This window comes from Pteronotus mesoamericanus, unplaced genomic scaffold (genome assembly GCF_021234165.1).
Source record: "Pteronotus mesoamericanus isolate MK-2021 breed Mesoamerican mustached bat unplaced genomic scaffold, CSHL_Meso_final contig_68, whole genome shotgun sequence".
NCBI classification, from domain to species: Eukaryota; Metazoa; Chordata; class Mammalia; order Chiroptera; family Mormoopidae; genus Pteronotus; species Pteronotus mesoamericanus.
The window spans coordinates 2,090,761-2,110,282 of NW_026555234.1; the positions used below are offsets into that span (position 1 = coordinate 2,090,761).

At 68.1% G+C, this 19,522-nt stretch overlaps 1 protein-coding gene across 2 annotated transcripts in view; it reads right to left on the reverse strand.

The window, feature by feature from the left end:
* Positions 1 to 9,100, reverse strand: part of HTRA3 (HtrA serine peptidase 3) — a 28,743-nt gene extending 19,643 nt beyond the window's left edge. Inside the window, exon 1 of one of the 2 annotated variants that reach the window (XM_054581901.1) lies at positions 8,695 to 9,100. In XM_054581901.1, coding sequence (XP_054437876.1) covers positions 8,695 to 9,085 — 391 coding nt within the window. In that variant the 5' untranslated portion in view covers positions 9,086 to 9,100. The remainder of the gene's footprint in view (positions 1 to 8,694) is intronic. The other variant, XM_054581902.1, reaches the window with a different exon arrangement.
* Positions 9,101 to 19,522: the final 10,422 nt, after the last annotated feature.

The window sequence follows — 19,522 nt, forward strand, 5'->3', positions numbered from 1 at the left end:
GAACAGCACACGCAAAGACCCAGTATCACGCATGAAGGCAGCTGCGGGTGGATGCGGCTGGCCCTGACCCATGTGGCTGACGCGAAGGAATCGCATGTCTGATCAGAAAAGGCCACGTCCCCACGCAGCCTTAGCCTGCTTTCGGCGGCTCCCCCATGGGGCCTGGAGGCCCCTTAGGCACGTCTGTCCACCCCAGCTGGCCCGGGCCAGGTCCCGCAGGCCCAGGGTGTCCGTGCAGTGCCGCGGGCACGGAGGCCCTGACCTGGCCCCGGGGATCTGGGCAGCACAGTGGCCTCCGCCAAACGCCGTTCTTCTGACGTGGTCTCTCCTGAGACCACTCAGAACAGGCCACGCTCAATTTCGTGTGTGATGGCTTTAAAAAAAAATTGTCCCCTGTCAAATGCCCAGAAGTAAAAGGCTGGCAGGAAACACATCAAAATATTTCACGGTGGCTCTTTGGGGACAAAGGAGTTAGGAGTGATTCTGTCTTTCACGGACCTTCCAAATTTCCTACCACAGGCGAATACACGCAGATATACACAAAAAAATTGAAGAGAGAGAGAGAGGAAGCCTGGGCACTGGGTTGGGGCCGACGCCAACAAGGCCGGCCCTGTGGCCCCAGCTTCAGGAGCTGCTGGGAGAAGCTGGCGCGTGCACCTCCCACCCGGGGCTCGGCTCCTTCCCGGGGGACCAGCACCCGCGCAGCCGGAGGGTGGGAGTGGGGGCAGCAGCCCGCAGCCCGGGCCCCTCCGACCAGCACGCGCAGGCACAAGCACCGCGGCAGAGCCGGCGCCGGCCCACTGCGCCGGTCTTGCAGGGGCGGCCTCCCAAGCGCAGCATCGTGGCCCGAGTTCCATCCCAGGAAACTGAGGCTGGAGGAGAAGCTGGGTGGGGGTGGGGGTGGGCCTGGCACTGGCCCAGGGTCCCAGCGGCTACAGCCTGCGCCCTCCCAGACCCCAGGACCTGGAGCGCCCCTTTGGGCTCCCGGGTCAGCAGGCCGGTGACAGGGACTCGGCCAGGCCCTGTCCCTTTAAGCTGATGATGGCGGGGGAGGGGTGCGGGGCAGAGGCTGGGGGGAGGGCCTGGTTCCTGGTCCTCCTCCCCCACACGGATGAATCACCCCTGAATCAGTGGGGAGGGAGGGCTCGGTTCCCACCGCCACTTCCCACATGAAAACCGTGGCCCCGCGGCCGGGAGGCAGACTGTTTGTTTACGTGGGGGCTTGGACAACCCCTACCCCACCCTGTCCTCGAGCCAAAGTTCTGAAGTCAACAGTCCGTCTCGACCAGACTCAGCTGTTCAGTCTTTTTTTCTTTTTTTCTTTTTCAAAAATAAACTAACCCACAGGCCTTGGACAGTTCAGTCGGGAGGAACTTGTCACAGAAAAGCCACCAGGCCAGGTGTCCTGAGGTGCCTCCCGGGAAAGTAAGGGCGCAGCCAAGAAGGCGCGAGAGACATGGGGCTCGGGCCCCACCTGCCACGGCCCCGCAGGGCCGGGCTTCCAGGCGGGCGGGCGGCAGCGCCGGCCCTGAAGGGGACTTGCCACGCGCCGGCTCCAGGCAGTCATGACTGCCGTGGGCGGGTGGGGAAACCGAGGCCCGCGTCCCCGCAGGCCCCCTGGGGCTGCTGCGCAGGCGTGCTCTGCACCACCCGGGGCCGCCGGCGACCAGGGCCACAGCAGGGCCGGCCCCCAGGGGTGCGCGGAGCTCGGCCCGGGAACGGTGCACACCGGCCCGCCCGCCCCCCGCACGAGGCACCAGGTCCCAGGGCCCTGCCCCTTCGCCCACTGCGCCGTGCAGCCAGAAGACTCGTGCCACCCAGCGGTTAGCTACGGCTGCGCACGGAAGGGCCGCCCACACATGACCGCGAGGTCCCAGGCCGTGCCCGTCCGCCCGTGACACTGGCCACAGCGTGCAGACCAGACGGCCCCTTCTCAGCCGCGCCCTCAAGCCCCCGGGGGTCTACGTCCCATGCAGAGCTGCACCTCCACCTGCTGCCACCGCCCCCTGTCTAAGCACACGCTCCTGAACGTCCCCCTGCCGTGACCCCTCCCCCCGCCCCTCAAGGGCCAGGCCAACACACTTCCTCTCAGGAGCCTGCTCTGACTCAGCAGGCTCAGGGGTCCGCCTCTCCCCTCGGGGCCCCACGGCCGCTGCTCCATCTGTCCCCTGGCCCGGGAGCCCCTGACCCACAGCAGGGAGCAACAAGAGGATGAGTGACGAGTGAATGAGCAGGGGATAGGGGGTGTCCTCCAGGGACAGGGTGCAGGGCCCCCACGGCCCCCAGCACCCACTCCCAGCCCTGCCCCCCACGAAAGCCAGGCATTGAAGCCCCAGGGGCCTCCAGCCGGGTCTAATTACTTCCCAAGCAGTCCCTGTGTTTTTCTTTCTCTTGAGAACTTGCCTGTCCCCAGGAAACCTTCTCCCTCCAGCCAAGGACAGTGGCTTCAGATCCCGGTGCAGCTCAGCACAGGGCCGCGGGTGGGGGGCGCAGGTCCCTGACCCTGGGACCCAGAGGAGGGCTGCAGCCCGGCGCCCCCTGCCCCCCCATCACAGTGAACGTCAGCGGTCCCTGCAAAGCAGGCAGAGGCCCGTACGTAGCCTGTCATTCAGGAGAGGAAAAGAGGCCCAGAGGGGTCATGAGAGGCGAGACCCGCCCAAGGCCCACAGCCAGATCCCCTGACCCCTGGCCCCCGCTCCTCCCCCAGCGCGGTCCTCGGCCGGCTGGCCAGCAGGACCGGCTGCCCGGCCCTGGGGAGCCCGGCCTCGCGGCACCCCGCTGGGGGCCAGCCTGGCTGCTCCCGCTGCGGGTTCCGCCGGGGCTGCAGCCAGCCCTGAGGAGGAGGCCGCGCCGCCGCCGCTCGTGTGTGCTTTGCCGGAGTCTGTCTGCCCGCCTGCTCCCTTGCAGACGAGGGGGCGGGGCTCCAGGCCACCCACGGGGTCCACCCAACCACTGAGGCCAAGGTGGGGGCCCTCCCGGGCCCTCCTTGCACAGGAAGCCCCCCCGGCCCGCTCTGACGGGCCCACGCATCGACTCCTCTGGCCGAGGCCCCGGGATCACCCTCGGGCGCGTGGCAGCCCGTCCCCCCTTGCGGCTCCTCCCTCCTGGGACCACGTCCGCCTCACACTCACTCACTCCATTTGCATCGGAAGCGTCACTTGTCCCCATGTAGGTCTGGTAGCCTCTACGCTGTGCAAAACACTCTCCGTTCATCATGTCACTCACTGTCCCTTGGGCGGGGGGGCCACTGTTACCCCATTTTGCAGGTGAGAAAACTGAGGCGCGGAGAGCTAAGGAGACCTGCAGGGGCTCGCCACGGGCTGCGGCGGGGCTGGGACGCGTCCCCGAGCGGCCGGACGTGGCGGGCCGTCCCGGGCCCCGGCGTCGGCCTTGCCTGCGGTGCACCCCAGGCCCCGCACACAGCCGGCGGGGCGCACCGCACAGCCCTGGGCCCTGCTCCCCCGCACTACAGCTGGCACTCGGTATTTGGGACACACACACACACACACACACACACACACGTCCTGGTCACATCTTTGCTGCGCTGAGGACAAGCAGTCTGTGGCTTTATTCTCTTACTTGACTGTTCAAAACCCTCACGAAAAGCAAGCAGGGGCCGCTTCCCCAGGAGCCCAGGCCCGCCAGGTGGGCCGAGTACTAGATGGAAGTTGGGGTCTGGGCTCAAGGCCCCCAGGGCGGCTCGCTGAGTTTCTTCTTGTAAAGGGCGGTCACCAAAGCACCTGAGCGTGCGTGCATGACGTGAGCTGCGAGAACTGGCCCAGGGCTTCGCCCTTGACCCTGTCAGACCGAGTGGCTTCTCTCCCTCCAGGCAGGGAGGCCACAGGAGGCGGCGGGGCGGAGGCCCTGTGTCAGGACACGGCAGCCCGCTGGGCAGCGCCCCGCCCACTCCCCGCCCGGTCCGCAGGAGCCCCCGGGCTCCCCAGCCCGCGCTGCGGGGCCCACGCGGCGCCAGCTCAGCCAGCGTGACGCTCCCAGCCTGGCCATGCTCTGTCCCTCCCCAGGTGGCGGGTGTCTCCTCCAGGTCCCCGCCGACGTGCACGTGAAGGCAAGGACGGGAGGGGTGGGGCCGCACAGGTCATGGGGAGGCCCCCCCGGGCTGGCAAGCAGGTGAGCCTGGTGTCCTGTCCCGAATATAGGCCACACCCTCTCGATGACACACACACACTCACACAGTACCGTGGCCACCGGCAGACACACAGGCGGCGCCACGCCTCAGCCAGGCTCCCCTCACGGAGCCCGGCGCCCCCATGGACGCCCCCAGGCCAGGCCCTGCCCGAACCGAGCCTGACTCACGGCCCTCCCCAAGTGGCTTCGCGGGGCCCGCTGTCCCTCTACCCGGCACAGCCCCCACCCCACCCAGCAGGTGGGCCGCCCTCCCGGCTCCTCCACGGGCACTGCCCACGCCCGGTGGCCCTGCCGCCCTCCCCACGCCGTGGGGACGCCGCCTCCCCCAGGAGCGCCTGCTGACCCACCCCTCGCTGGGTTCCACACCCCCTCACGTGCCCCTCACAGTGTGGGACGGAATTTCTCGGGGATCTGCTAGGGGTGGGGACCCAGGGCAAGAAGCCGAGGCCAGACCACAGGACATCCACGGCCGCACTGAGCCTGTGCTTGGTGCCGAAGGCTGTGGGAGCCACGGGGGGGCTTTCGGGAGGAAGGGGCGATCCGAGCCTCGCTGTGCGGAGGTGCACAGGAGGCCGACCCCGAGGGGGTACCTGGGGAGCTGGCTGCACCCCCAGGCCGGCCTGTGCAGCCCAGAGGGACTGTGGTGGGTGAGGGGGGCGGCGGGGGCAGTCACGCAGCGCCCTGGGCCGTCTGCTCCTCTCTGGCCGGTCTCCTGGCGCACAGCGGCCTTGGCACCGGCAGCCCAGCCAGCACCAGATGTTGCCGCTCAGCTCTGCTGTCCCGAGGGAGAGAAGAAGCCAGGGAGGCGTCCACTTGCCTGACTCGCTAAGAGGATTAAAAATCAAAAGCCAACCAAAGCTCTTAATTAAATAAAACTGAGCCGCAGTAGGAACCTACTCGGGGTTGCACAATAAAAGCTGATTATTAAATGCCACATTGTAAACGGCCCCAGGGCTCCACATTCTGAATGGATGGCGCGCTCCTGGGCCCTCTGTCTGCAGGTGCCGCGGGCCGGGCTCCGGGGTGGGAGGGGGGCCTCTCCGCGGCGCGGCCCTCCCAGCACCGCCGCCTGGCCCTTGCTATCCCCCGTAGCGGCATTTTTCCGCCCCCCACCCTGCCCCAGGAGAGGCGGTGAGCCCCCGCCGCTGGGGGCATGCACGGATGGCTGGGAGGGCTGTGGGAGATTCACGCAGCACATGGGGGCCCGCGGCACCTACAGGGTGCCACGGGCCTGCTCTGGCAGGGACCAAACAGGCCAGCCCCCGCCCTGCGAGGCCAGAGCCCGGCGAAGGCAGAGAAGGCCCTGCGTCAGAAGGCAGGGTGAGGGTGTAAGGGGGCCCAGGGTGCACTTGTGAGGCCAAAAAGGGGGCTGCTAGGCCTGGGAGTCCGGGAGGGCAGCTCAGGGGTGGAGGGCCCCCCCGGGCCGCAGGATGAGGACAGCGCCGCGGGGGGGCGAGGGAGCAGGAATTCCGGGCGGCGGGTGCCGAGGCCCTGAGGCGGGAAGGAGCCCGGAGCACAGAGGGCGAGGTGGTGTTCGGGGCGGGAGGGGCCGGGTGGCATGGGAACGCGCGGGTCAGGGTAGGTGTTGGGGAGCTGGCGAGGGGGTCCCGCTGGTGACAGGCAGGGCAGACTTCGCGCGGCCGTCCTGGCTGCTGGGTGCAGAAGTACCCGGAGGGCGGGAGGAGGGGGCGGTGAAGAGATGGAAGCCAGCATCCCCCGGGCAGGAGGAGGCCCACCCAGCTGGGGGCACATGTCCAGGTGCAGCTAAAGCCCCACCCGTGGGTGCGGGCTAAGCAATAGGGAGACGTGGAGGGTCAGAGGTTGGACCTAAACTTCCCAGGGTGGCCCTCTTGGCTGAGGACCACGTCCAGCTGGCACACAGGGCTCCAGCGCAGGACCCCGTCGCCAGCGCCTGGGCGCACGCGAGCGCAGGCCCGGGGGAGGGTACGGCTGCGGGGCTTCCGTGCGGACGGGCTCCGGATGGGCAGGCTGACCCGCTGCGACGCGGGGACACCGCCCAGCGGCCTCCGGCCCGTCCCTCCGCAGGGCAGCAGGGCGGCCAGTGACCCTGCGTGGAAGCTGACGGGATGGAGCCGGAGACCCAGGCCTGGCCCGGCCCCAGGCTCCCAGCTGCAGAGGGAAGCCTGGGACCCTGGCGAGCGTGGCTTTCAAAGCCAGCCAGACCGGAAGCCAGGCCTGGCTCGGTCACTTCCTGGCCGGCTGACCTCAGACAAGTCACTTGCCCCCTCTCTGCCTCCGTGGGCACGTCTGCGGTGTAGGAAGGACCAGATCCGCAGAGGCCAACGAGACAGCGTCGGCCCCGGCAAAGACTCCGCAGGGACGGGACTTTGCATGTGTCTGTCGCCCTGCGGAAATCCGCGTGTCGGGACCCAAGGGCGCTCCCAGGACCCCGGACTGCCGGTGCTGCCCGCTGCCGCGAGGCCTCGCCTCCCTCTCCCCTTCCCGTGCCCGCTCGCCAGCCGCAGCGCAGTGCAGCGCACCCCTGACCCTGCAGGTGGACGGGGCGGGGAAGGCGGGAGTCCCGATGGAGGCACCGGCGCAGGACGTGCACGCTTCACAGCTACGGCCTCCCCGCTTCACAGGCGAGGGAGCTGAGGCTACGTAACTTGCAGCCTAAGGCCCTGGCGCGTAAGGGCCATCCTGGGCGCCCCCGCCCATGACGTCCCCGCCCAGCCGCTGCCTGCCGCCCGCTGAGCCACCTGTGGACAGTCCGTGGTCAGCGGGCTGCTCCCCTCTTCCTGCACCCGGAGCTTCCCCAGGGCGCGGCCTCTGCCTCCTGGAGGTGCCTTGTCGCCCACCAGCCTGGCCGCCAAGAGGGCACGTCACAGAGGAAGACACGGTTGGCCAAGGACGAGGGTTTCAGATGCCGGGGCCACCGCCTCCCTCCCGCCTGTCCCCGGCCCTGCAGTCGCATGTTAACAGCATCTGCTGCCTGGGGGTCAGGACGTGGGAGGGGCCTCCACCGACACAACCAAGCTGCTGTGGGCGGGCGCCCACCCGGAGCCCTCCCTCTCTCAGCCCGTCGGCGTGGCCTGAGAGGGGCCCACCAGTACCGAGCCCCAAAGCAGATGGGCCACCCCCGAGGGTGCAGCGGACGCCCCCTCATTCCAGGTCAGCACCCACCCCGCGACAGCCAGGGGCAGCAAGCTCTCATCCCCCCCCCGCCACCCCCCCTTCCTGGGCACAATCAAAACACAAGTGTGACACATCACCCTCCTCCACTAGAGCCCGGCGATGGCCACGCACCCCCAGTCACGGCCAGTCCCATCTAACGCTCCGGAACCCGCGGTGCCGGGAGGAATTGGGTGTTCTGCCAGGACAGCGGCGCTCGCTGTTGAAGTTCCCTTGGGTGTTGCCATCTGCGTGTGCGCGTGTCCTTACTGTGAGCTTCCTCGGACGCTCTGAGAGAATCAAGCGTGACCCCCCGCTGCAGGCACAGGGCCCCCTTCTGCCATCTTTTCAGGCATCGGGACCCTCATTTTCAGCGTGCCAGGCATTGTGGGAAGCCCGGCCTACAGAATGAAGTCTCAGCCATTGGCACAAAGCTTTGGCCACCGGTCGTCTTATCCCCGCCAACTTGCCCAGCCCTGGGTGGCACACACAGGCACCCACATGCCCGCGTGCGCACGCACACACCCCCCACACACACGCCAGCTGCTCGGGGCTATTTGCTCCCCCCGCCCCCCGCCCCCTGCACAGAGTCACCCCCATGAGCTGGTTCAAGCGACCCCCCCAGCCTTCCAGGCATGTCTCAGGCTGAGATGCCCCCCATCCCTGAAGGCTGCTCCGTCCCCCTGAAGCTGCGGGCTGAGGGCCCCCACGAGCCTGCCCAACACAGGGCGTGAATACCTGTTGACCCAGTGCCTTCTTAAGGGCATCCTAAACCTATGAGGGAACAGAGGGATTTTCTAGCATTTTCTTCCAGGTACAGGGCCAACCTGTGTGGCAAGAGGCAGCCCAGGGCCAGCTCTGGGTCAGAAGAGGCCATTCGGGTCTGAGGGACTGAGAGGTCCCCTGCCCAAGCCTCTGCCCAGGGAGCCCCACGCCGTGCAGGGCGCCATGTGCACGCTCCCCAGCCCCAGGCAGCCCGCTGGAGACATGCCTGTCCAGTGCAGCTAAAGAGGAAGGACACGCACGCCAAACGTTGCTGAGCGGACACCCAGGCGGGGCTAAGGCCAGAAAGGCTGCTTTTCCCGGCACCTGGACAGAGCAGGGATGAGCAGCCACGGGGAGGGAAGGAGGCGCGTGCCGAGGCAGGGCCCTGTGGGGCAGTTGGGGGAGCCCCGGGATTCACTTCTGACTAGTTGCTGACCCTGGAGACAGCAGTTTAACCCCTTTGGGCCTCAGTTTCCCCACCTGGAAAACCTGCAGGCTGGCTAGGTGATTTCCCATGGGTCCTCCTCTGGTTGTGCCCAGGCGTGGGGGACCTGGAGGCTCTACCCTAGCTCTGAGCCTCCCTTTCCCCAGGAGCAGGCCCCGGTCCCCGCCGCCGCCCCTGCCTGGGGGCTCCTGCCGCCGAGCACTTACCCAATGGGCAGGCCCCCTTCTGCAGCTGGCGCACTGGCGCCCCGGAGACCTGCAGCGACCGCCGGCTGGCCGCCTGCAGCGCGCACACGTTGGTATAGGTGTGTCCGTCGGTGCCACACACGGCGTGCGCCCAGCGGCAGCGGCACACGCCGCGCGCGCACTCCAGGCTCTCCCCGCACGGCGAGTCCAGGGCGCCGCCGCACCGCTCGCCCTCGCTGGCGGCGCAGACCAGGCAGCAGTTGCAGAGATCCGGCACGTAGCCGCCGGGGCAGCGGGGGCTCGGGCACCGCGACACGTCGCAGCGCGCGGGACACGGCGCCGCCGGGGGCTCCCGGGCCAGCGCCAGTGCGGCCAGCGCGGCCAGCAGCAGCAGCAGCGCCCGCGCCAGCATAGCGGGCGGGCCGGCGGCGGGCCGCGACGCGGGGGACCGGCCTGGGGCCCGCGTGGACGCCGGGGTCGCGTCGGGGCCGGGCGCTGGGCGCTTGCGTCGGGGCCGAGGACGGGCGTGCGGCCGCATCCGCCAGCGGCCTCAGGCGGGCGGGTGCCGGGACCGCAGGGACATGACCAACCGGGGCGCGAGGACAGGAGAAGCGCCGCTCCCTCAGGGCCGACAGTCGGCGGGCCGCGGGCCCGACCGCACTTAAAGGCGAAGCCCAACCCGGCCCGCCTCCTCCGCCGGCCCCGCCCCGGCCCGCCCCGGCCCAAACCGGCCCCCGCCCGGCCTTCCGGGCCTGGACCCACCCGGCAGCGGCGGCAGCCGCAGAACTGGGCCTGCCCGGCCTGAGAAACCCATGATGGATGCTCTGGGGACCTGGAGGAGTGGGAGCCGCGAGGAGAGGGCGCTCCCAGGGTGCAGGGCTCAGGCTCCCCTGGAGCTGCTGCGCAGGCATGTCCGGGCTCCAGCGGCCTGGGCTGCTCCCCTCCCCTTAGAAATGGACAAGCCCACACCCTCCAGCTCCTCCTCCCCAGCCCCCCCCCGCCCCCGCCCCCAACTCCCCCCATGCCCCGCCCCCGGCCTCCACACTCAGAGCCTGAACAATCCACCTTGGCAATGACCAAGGTCCCTCTGCCCCCCACCTGCCTTAGGGACAAAGCCTCAGGAAGTGCCTACCTCCTGCCCTGACTCCTGGGACCCTCAGAGCTGGGAGGGTGCCCTGACCCAGGCTCGGGCCGGGTCTGCGAGGGCCCCCGGCTCTGTGCCTCCGTTTCCCTTTCTGCACTGGGGGAGCCTCTCGGAGCAGAGGGTAGGGCGCGATCCTTGCCAGCACTTCATGCCGGGCCCACGGCCAAGAGACACCGGAAGCCGTTCCATTCTCCTTTCCCCGCAGCCTCTGAAGGGCCACTTCAGACGCAGGGCCTTGCCCGAGCAGGCGTGGGCAGAAGCCCCTCGGGCGCTGGGGAGGCTTGGATGTGCGGTGAGGGGACCGGGGACTGGCAGAGGACACGCCCGCGGCCGGTCGCCCCGGGTCGAAGGCTCCAGAGGCAGAAGCGAATGACAGTTGGCACAGTGGAGCGGGAGAGGACCCGCGTGCAGACCCCGCCTGTCTGTCGGGAGCCCCTGGGCCGCCTGGGGAGCCCGGGGAGCCCGGTCAGAAGGATGTTTCTTAAATGCACGGAGCAAACGCCGCAGCATCGCCCTGGGAAACAATGTGATTGAAATGCACTTAGAAAGACGCCGAACTGTGGTCTTCTCCGAGCCCATCGCTAACCAGGCCTGGCGGGGGGTGGGGTAGTGGCGAGACTTCCAGGCAGCAGGGAGCAGGGGGGCACGGGTGTGGGAACCGCTGTGCTCTCCCGCCCTTGGGGACAGGGTCGCAGGTGCACTGTGGCTCAGACCTGCCTGGCCACTGCAGGAAGCTTCCGGGGGAGATGGCGGTGAGAACAAAGCGGTTGTCTGTGTTCACCCAAGTTCCTGGGCACACAGGTTAGGAACCTTGGGCTCAGAGGAGGGGGAGAGCTGGGGGCGGGTTCTGGATCTGGGGGAGAAGGGGGGTCCTGGTCCCGAGAGCCCTGGGGCCCTGGGGCCCTGGAAGGACCGGCGTGTCTGCGGAAGGGTCAAACAGGTGTGTTGGAGGCCCAGGTGTGAGCGCCCCCGGATGCGGGAGCGGCCTGGCTGCGAGCGTGGTGGCAACAGGTAGGAGGGTGTGGGGCGGCTGGGGTCTCCCCCGGACAAAGAGCAGCAGGGCCTGCATTTCTGCGCCAGGAACCTGGAAGGACACTTTGCTTGGAGACTGGGAGGGTTTCGGGCCTTTCCTTGGAATGATCCTAAATAACAAAGCCCCGTGTTCACATTGCCTCTAAGCCTTTCTTGTGTAGGTGGGGAAACTGAGCCCCAGAAAGGTGCCAGGGCTGGCCGCCACTGCGGGCCGGAGCTCGGGACAACACCCGTCGCTCCGCGGGCCCCGCGCTGTTCGGGGGCTCTGCATGCGTGGCCCCAGAGGGCGGGCGTGACGGTCCTCAGAGGGGGGCTCTGGAAGGAGAAGGCCACCGCACGTGGCAGGCTGGGCTCAGGCCTGGGTCCCCCTGCCCGTCGAGTCCAAGCTCTGGCCGGATCTTTGCCACCACCCTGCAAAGGGGATATTTAGTCTTTGTACAGAGGGGAAACTGAGGCTGAGTGAAAGCACACCGAGCAGCTTCCCTTCTGCACGTGGAGCCTGGAGCAGTCCCCTCAAGTCCCCTTTGTTCTTCCCGGTCTTCAGGCCCGGCTGCCGGGCTTGAAGAGGCGCAGTGGGCTGGCCCCCGGCCCGGAGTGCTCTGCGTGATTCCTTCAGGAAAGGAATCAGGTTCCAGAACCAGGGCAGCCGAGGGATCCGGGGAAGCAGCGCCCCCTGCTGCTCCCTCCCTTCCAGGACACGGGCTGGGGCTCCCCCTCCTGCTACCTGGGATCTGCGCCTCTGGTGAATGAGCGAGGCTTGGAGCCCAGCATGCACCCAGGTGACACGTGTGCCCAGGTGATGCTTTCCGGAGGACAGAGGCCCCCGCTCCGGTCAGGGCCTGCGGGGAGCGAGGGGGCGGCTCGTGCGTCCGGGCACCGTGCCCGGTCCTCTCTCCTGTGTTATCAGCCCCTTCTCCAACCAGTGCTGGGAGGCTTGTTTTGTTCACATACATCTATCATTTGCTTGTTTACATTCACTCCCCTTGTCACCACCCAATTATTTAAGGCTCTCACGGACCAGAACAAGATAAACGGCGGAGGTGAGAGCTAGAGGAGGGCCGAACGACGTGGCGGGGACAGAATGAGGAGCCAGAGTGAGGTTAACACACACGTCCTTGTCACAGGATGCTGCCTTTGAGTGTGTGCCCGTAAATGGCGCTCCGAGGCTCCTGGCAGCCAGGGCAAAAAGGGAAACTGGATGCCTGTGCGACGAAAACAAGCCAATCGCCTCGGAGCAGCCTGCTGCGCGCTCTCGGGAGGGAACCTTGGGAAGAGGACGGTGGATCCTGCAGGAAGCTCGGCGAGTCCATCGGCTGTTCCCGGGGGAGGCGCGGAGCACCTGCTTCGACAGAAGCATCCAAGTTTGGCGGAATGACCTAGAAGCCAATTCAGGAGCAGGGGCCCGCGATGATAAGGTTGGTGAGAGGTGGCCTCCCTCACTCTCTCACGAGAACGCCTTCCCCACGCCAGTTCCCCGCATCCCTCCGCCAACACACGTTACCACGGGCAGAGAGCTCCGTGAACCTCCTGCATGGGACGGGCTCAGGCCTGCCCACACCACGCCGCAGGGCGAGGAGGTCCCGGCGGAGCGGTGAGGGCTGTGGGGACGGAAGGCATCAGAGCCCCACGCGCTGCACGGTGGGACCTTCCGACACGACGTAGCCCAGGGGACCAAAGCATTGCCCCCCGACCCTGGCCTGGTGCCGAAGGACCCTGTGGGCCCTGGCATTTCCCACGAACCAGCGTCGCGGTGGGGGTTGGTGTTGGCCCAAGCCAGGGGTGTTCCTTGCAGAGGCCGCCTGTTTGAGCTCCTGGGAAGTACCCGTGGGGAATGCCCCACGTTCCTGGACCCAGGAGCTGCTTCCCGCAGGCTCAGGGCCCTGCAGCGGCAGAACGGGGGCCCGGCTGCCGAGAAGGACCAGGCTCCCGCCGGCGTGACACGAGCTCGTCGGGGCCACACCTGGCGCCCAGCCGGACGCCTGCGGAGAGGCGGTGCCGCGCCATCCCAGGGCTGGCGCTCACGGGCAGGCGGTCGTGTTACCTGTGGTGATGGGAATGGAGCCAGGCCCATCCCGCCGGGAACCTGGGCGGGGCCAGGGTCTTCACCGCCCCCCCCGACCCCCCCCGCTAGGGACACCCTGCTTCTGCCGGGAGCTGGCAGCCGGGCTGCACCGGGTTCCCAGGCCCCGCTCTCCAAACTCTGGCAGGCTCCACGCTTTGACCCGCCGCTTGTCCAGGCGGGGCGTCCTGCCGGATGAGCTCAGAGCTTACCTCACCTTGGGGACCTGGAAGACCATCCCCAGCCACACCCCGGTCTGCGATAAGACGAGCCCTCTGACTGGAGTGGGTGACTCAGAGGGTGGGCCCTGCGCAGGGCTGGGGCGGGGAGGGGCGGTGACGTAGGACACGCTCCGTCTGCAGCCCTCTGCTTGGCACCCGTTCACCGACGGCCCCCCTCCTCACCCCCGCCCGGCCCAGGGCCCGGCCTGCAGGAGCGGGGAGGGGGGCCGGCCACGCCAGCTTTCATCCCTGCCATGGCGAACCCCGGGACGTGGGTGCCCCATTTGACGGGTGTGGCTGCCCAGGCACCGAGAGATGGGGTCACGTGCCCGGGGTCACGGCACAGGACTGGGCCCTTCGTGAAGCTGGAGGCTTGAAGTATAGAGAGGGTGGACATGTGAGGGGCCCGCGGAGGGGCCACGAGACAAGGACCTGGGGGCGACTTGTAGGAGCTGGGTGGTCCCCAGCCCACAAGGAAACGGGACCTCTGTCCTGCAGCCGAAAGGAACCGAGTGCTGCCAACCCCGGAACACCTGGAGACCGTGAGGCAGGGAAGGGCGCTGAGCGCAGAGGCGGGGAGCTGAGAAGACAGGACGTGTGCGCAATGGCATGAGGGGCCCTGGCTGATTGGAGAGGCGCAGTCGGGGCCGCCTGGGCGGCAGAGCAGGGGCTGGTCCTCTTTCTCTTAAGACAACAACCCTTAGCTTTGGGTGACCCTGCAGCCCAAGCCCTTCTTGGAAATCACCTCCCCCCCCCGACCTGAGCTGGGCGTGAGCCCTCTCCCGGACCAGAGCGGCCTCTCCGCTCAGAGGGGCTGGTCCCTCCCCGTCCAGCCCGTCTGGCCGGGCGGCCTGCCCTGCCTGCTGGCTGCGTGCTGTCCTGGGAGCCGCCCGGCCTCTGTCGACCCGAGGAGCCGCCGTCTGTCCCCCTCTGAGGGCCTCTGTGTCCTCTCTGGGGCTGGGGTGTTGATGCCCCAGCTCAGTCGCTCAGACCACCCCAGGCCGTGCCACGGGCGGGGTCTGCAGGGCGCACCCCTGAGCTGTGTCCAAGGGTCCAGGGCCTGCTGGACTGAAGGCGAGCCGGGGAGGAGGCCCTGTGGAACCGAGGGCGAGGGGCGGCCGTGGCCGTCTGGGGACCCCCTCAGAGCCGTGAGGCTGCGAGTGGTTTCGGGGGCCCCCCAGGCCCCACCCCAGCCGCCCCTGGGCTCCGCCCGTCTCTGAGCCCAGGCGCGGTGTCATCCCCGCCACGTGCCCGCGGAGGGGCTCTGGTCGTCCCCACGTCACAGGGAAGAACGCCGAGGCTCAGAGCGGTGACGTGGCTTGCCCGAGGTCCCACAGCGGCCCTGGTTTGAGGGGCGGCGTGGGGTGGGACTAGCGGAGGCTGGCGTCACACGGTCATCGTCTCACAGATGAGACGTTTCGGCCGGAAGGAGCCCCCCAGGGGCCCACCGAGTGTCTCCCGGACGCTCGCGCACCTGCGCCCTCACCCCCGCCGGGGACGCCTTCCCCCTCCGTTCCTCGAACATCACCGTCTGTTGGGGCCCTCACCCACGTTTCCCCCTCGGCCGGGCCCCAGGGCAGACCCCCTGGGCAGGCCCCCAGGGCCCACCCCGCGGCGGGGTCAACTCGGGAGGCAGGCCCCGGCGCCTTTCCCGAACTGCTCCCCACCCTCCCCAGCACCCAGGGCCTGGTTTCCTGTCCTTGCTCATAAAACTCAGGTGGCACTGAACCCAGAGCCAGTCAAGGGTAAACCCTGATTGGCCGAGCCCATCAGTCTATCCCGTCCCCCTTCCTCTGTGATTGGTTTAGGGGGTGCGTCCTTTAACCAACAAGAGCCAATTCTACACAAGGACACCTTTGCTGGAGCCGTGTCTCCTCCTCCTGCCCAGACAGGCTCTCTCCCTGGGTGAGGGAGCCAGGAAAGCTGTGTGGGGCAGCCCCCTGCGGACCCAGGAGCGGAGCTGAAGAAGGGGAGAAAGCAGGCTGGTCCTGCGCCTGGATCATGCTGTTCCTGAAGCCGCACTTCTCAGCTCTCTGTCGACTGAGCCAGCAAATCCCCTCTGATGCTGAGGTCAGCCTGACTTGGGCTCCCTGTGGTCACCTGCAGTGTGGACGGGTGTGCAGAGGCCGTGCCCAGCCAGACCCCGAGAGTAGACACAGGTTCACCAGGAGAAGTCGGCTGGAAGTGGCGGGGTTCACACCCTACCGTCTATCGAGCGCCTACTGCGTGCTGGGCGCTGTCTCCCTTAGGCCCGCACCACAAGGTCCCCACTTTACAGGTGAGGACCTGAGACTAGGAGAAGGGGCAGACTCACCCGGGCCCACGCGGCTGGGATTCGAACATGGTTCTGTCTCACCCCAGAGCCTGCGCGTTGCCCTCTGCCCGGGGAGCCCCTCCCTGGGCGCCGCACGGGCCCTGGAGCCCAGAGCCTGGGCCCGCTAACCATCTGGAACTGGGGAGGCCGCAGGGCCCGCTCTGGGTGGCACCCGTCGGGGGAGTGTCTGGGTGGGGCCGAGGGTCCCTGAGGGAGGCCCGGGTGCAGCCGCTGCCCGGTGCTTCGGAGGCCCGAGGCCGGCCCCACGCCTGCCGGCACCTGTGTCGGAGCTCTTCCGCCACGCTGGCCCTCAGTTTCCTCCTCCGTAAAATGGGCGCACGTGGCTGCTGCCCCCTGGTGTGCTCTGTCTTGGCTGCAGCCGGGGGACCGGCTGGCCGGATGGTAAAAAGTGCCGCGGGAGGGCCGAGCCTGCCGCTGGGCAGCACTGGGGACACAGCCCGGTGGGGCCGCCGTCCCCTCGCAGCTTGGGCCGCACCCTCCCCCACACGGCGGCCAGCGCCGCCCTTTCAGGACCCGGCTTGCTGGCCGCCAAGCGGTGCCCCACTTCCGCTCGGCCCTCCTGTGGCTCTGTGAGCTGCTGACCCCGTGCCCTCTGACCTTCAGTGCTTCCGGGCGAGGCGCAGGACCAAAGCCCGCCCAGCGCGACACCGGGAATGACGGGCGGGCGAGTGGATGAGTGAGCAGGGCACTCACTCCCGCCCAGCGCCCGGCCAGGGCCCCCGTGATTTTCCTGCACGACAGGCAGGGAGCTGGGGCTGCGCGGCCCTGTGCTTCCCTGCGCCAGAGAGGCCCCTGTCACCCCAGCCTCCGAGGCAGCTTTGTGCTGACACAGCGCTTCCCCTGCTCTGGCCTCAGCCGCCCCGGTGACCTCACCCCCGAGGCATGCCCCCTCCCGCGCCCCTTCCAGGCTCCTCGGCCTCCCAGGGTGCAGCCCAGGCCTCTCGTGTACTTTCCCGGGGCTCCCCGGCCCCAGCCTCTACCTCCCCGCCTCACCGGCGGCCCCCAGCGCCATTCCTGTCCCCACCTCCTTCGCACCAGCTCTCAAGGGGGAGTCCTCCATCGAAGACTCTCCCTCACCTTTCCCCGCCCCCCACCCGCCGCGGCAGGCCCGGCCCCCTGCACTCACACTGGCCCTGGGCTTTCCCCCGAGCACCCTGCGTGGCACGTGCCACCCGCACCTTCCTGGGCCACCATGGCCGGACTGAACCCCGGCCCCTGGTCAGAAACTAAACCTGCGTTTTGCTGATGCTCCTCCGCGGCTCACGCAGCCCCTCCTCCCAGGACACCGTGCCTGTTCCCAATGGTCCTGGAAGCCTCCAGAATGTCTCGGGGCTCAGGGGTAGCGTGGCACCCCATCTCGTAGCGCACGAGCGGCCCCACGACAAAGCCTGGCGTATGGGTCTGTGTCCACTCAGTGTCACTGAGGCGGGCAGTGGCCGGAGGCGCGGGTGTGCGGATGGGCAGGCGGACCGGGCCCGGCCGCTGCGGGCTCTGGGCCGCAGGGCCGCCCCCGAGGCAGGCGCGCTCCCAGGTGGGCACGAGGAAGCGGCCCCATCACGCGGAGGACGGACCTGTCGCCGGGCCGTGGGGCTGTTCACCCCACGGAACAAATGGACAGAGGGGGTCCCTCTGCCGGCCGGGCTGCGCTCCCGGCTCCCCAGGGGCATTGGGGCGATGCCCAGGACGAGGGCAGAGGGGGCACGGGTGGGGGTCCCTGTGATAAAAAGTTAATGAAAACTTATAGCAACTTAAAAAAAAAAAAACAAAACAGACAAGGCCCCCGAAGGCCCAGACCCCCGGGGATATGAGCTGGGCCGCCCTGAGAGCGACAGGAAGCTGGGGGCGGGGAAGGCGGTGGGGATGGGGATTTAAGCAGTGGCCGCGACCAGCGCGTCCTTCCCTGCTTCTCCCCAGCGCTGCTGCGGCGCCGCGGGCCGGTGCCCTCTGTCACCGTGCGGGGTAGGAGGTGCTGGCCTGACACGGGCCTATGCTCTAACACAGTCACCACCGGAGCGGCGCCTCCATCTCGTCACATAGTCACTGTGTCTTTTTGGGGGCGGCAACCATTAGAACTTGCTCCTCAGCAACCTTTCCGCATATAGTCCAGCGGCGTCGCTGCGACGTGACGCCCCCGGAACCTGCTCCTCTTCTAACTGGGCGTCTGTGCCCTCGGACCGACACCTGCCCATCCCCCCGCCCCAACAACCGGCACTCTACTATCTGTTCCTACGAGTCCAGGTTTCTTAGGTCCCACACAGACGTGACGTCGTACCCCACTTGCCTTTCTCTAACTCGGTTCACTCAGCAGAAGGCCCGCACGGTCCCTCCGCGTTGCAGCCAACGGCCTGATACCAGCGTCTCGGACCCACGCCCGCCCCCTGGGCCCTCCCTCGGGTCCCTGCCCCTGGGCACGCAGGGCGTCCTGGGCGGTTACACCCCCAGGGACCAGGAGCGCCGCGGCCTTGCCGGGAGCCCAGCGCTGCGTTTCCGAGAGCAGCGTGCACAGCCACGCCGTGGGGGAGGCGTCTTCCACAGAATCCACTAGAAGGGTGACGTCATGAGCCAAGGTTTCCATGAACACGGCCAGCCCTCGGAGGCCTGTCTCCGGCGCTGCAGCCCTGCTCGCCGCAGCTCAGGCCGCAGGGACGGTCACTCAAACACAAACGGTGTGGTTCGGTGGCCGCAGGGAAAGGCATGTGGCTGCTTGAACAAAACCAAGGTCAGTTTCAGGACGCCTCGTCCCACCCCCACGCAGGGGACGTTTTCCTGCATCGATCGCCTCTCTATTTATTAACAGATTTGGACGGTATAACTTTCCATAGTTATTTTAGAGTCATGGGCATGTACGTTTTCATGCGTGTGCATGTGCATGTGCGCATAATTGTGTGCGCATGCACACGCATGTGCATTGCGGGCGGTGGGGGCCTGCGCGCATGTGGGGGCTGTGTGTCCGTGTCCAACTGCAGTCACTGTCTCACCCAGCGGATGTCCTGGTCCCCAAGGCCCGTTCCCAGGCCAGGATGAAAGCTCTTCCCAGACCTGCAGTCCTGGGATTCTTTCGGGAAGGAAGAGGAGCGGGCGGGGGTCCTGTGGTCTCCGGCGGCCGCCAGGCAGGGGCCTGGGATCCTGAGGGCTCGGCGCGGACTCCTGCTCCCAGGGGCCGGGTTCCGGGGGAGACGGCTGGCTCCTCTGGTATCGCCCGAGGAGCAGAGCCAGGCGGTGACGGGGAGAGCGGCCGCCTCTCTGTGCAGGCGGGGACGGAGGCCCAGGCTGCGGCAGGACCCGGGCCCAGGTGGCCGGGGGCACGGGCTGGCTCAGCCCGCGGCCGCCCCACCCTGCCTTGCGGGCACACCCCCCTCCCCGCCTCTGCAGGCACCGGCCCGAGGAGCAGGACGCTGGTGACAGGGGAACGAATTAGATGCAAGTCCTGCCCACGAGGAGACGAGCGCCAGGAGCGTTTATTGAGCACCACTGCATGCACCTGGGGCAGCCAAAGGAATGTGATTTCCGGTCTCTGCTTGGCCAAAGTCTGCGCTGAAAGTGTCCCTGGGCCACGTGGCCCATCCTGGTCACAGCTCTGCCACCCCCTGCTGTGAGTCCTGGGGGACAGACCCAGCCATGCGGGGTGCCGTGGCCTCGCCTGTGAAGTGGGGTGACGATGCGGCATTCGCCCCGCGGGGCCACGCGTGGCAGAGGCAGCCCGCCCAGCGCGGCCCCCACAGGGCTCAGCGAGCAGCAGCCGCAGCTCTGTCTGCTGCTTCCCGAGGTCCCGCGTCACCTGCCCCGTCCCCAGCCCGTCTGAGCCACAGGACCCCCAGCGAGCTCGGGAATTGCCTGCGTAACGATGTCAGCCCGACGGGCTGACGCAGCCCCTCAGGCAGCGGGCAGCCCTGCCCGGGGAGGGAGGGAGGGGACGGGGGCTTCCACACACTCGGGGGGCCCGGCTGTCCCGCTCCGTGTCGGCTAGCGCTCCCTTTCTGTTTCTGTCTCAAGTTGGGGAAAATAACTTATTTTTTATACTTGTTCATCATTAGCATGATTATCATTACCAATTGCGT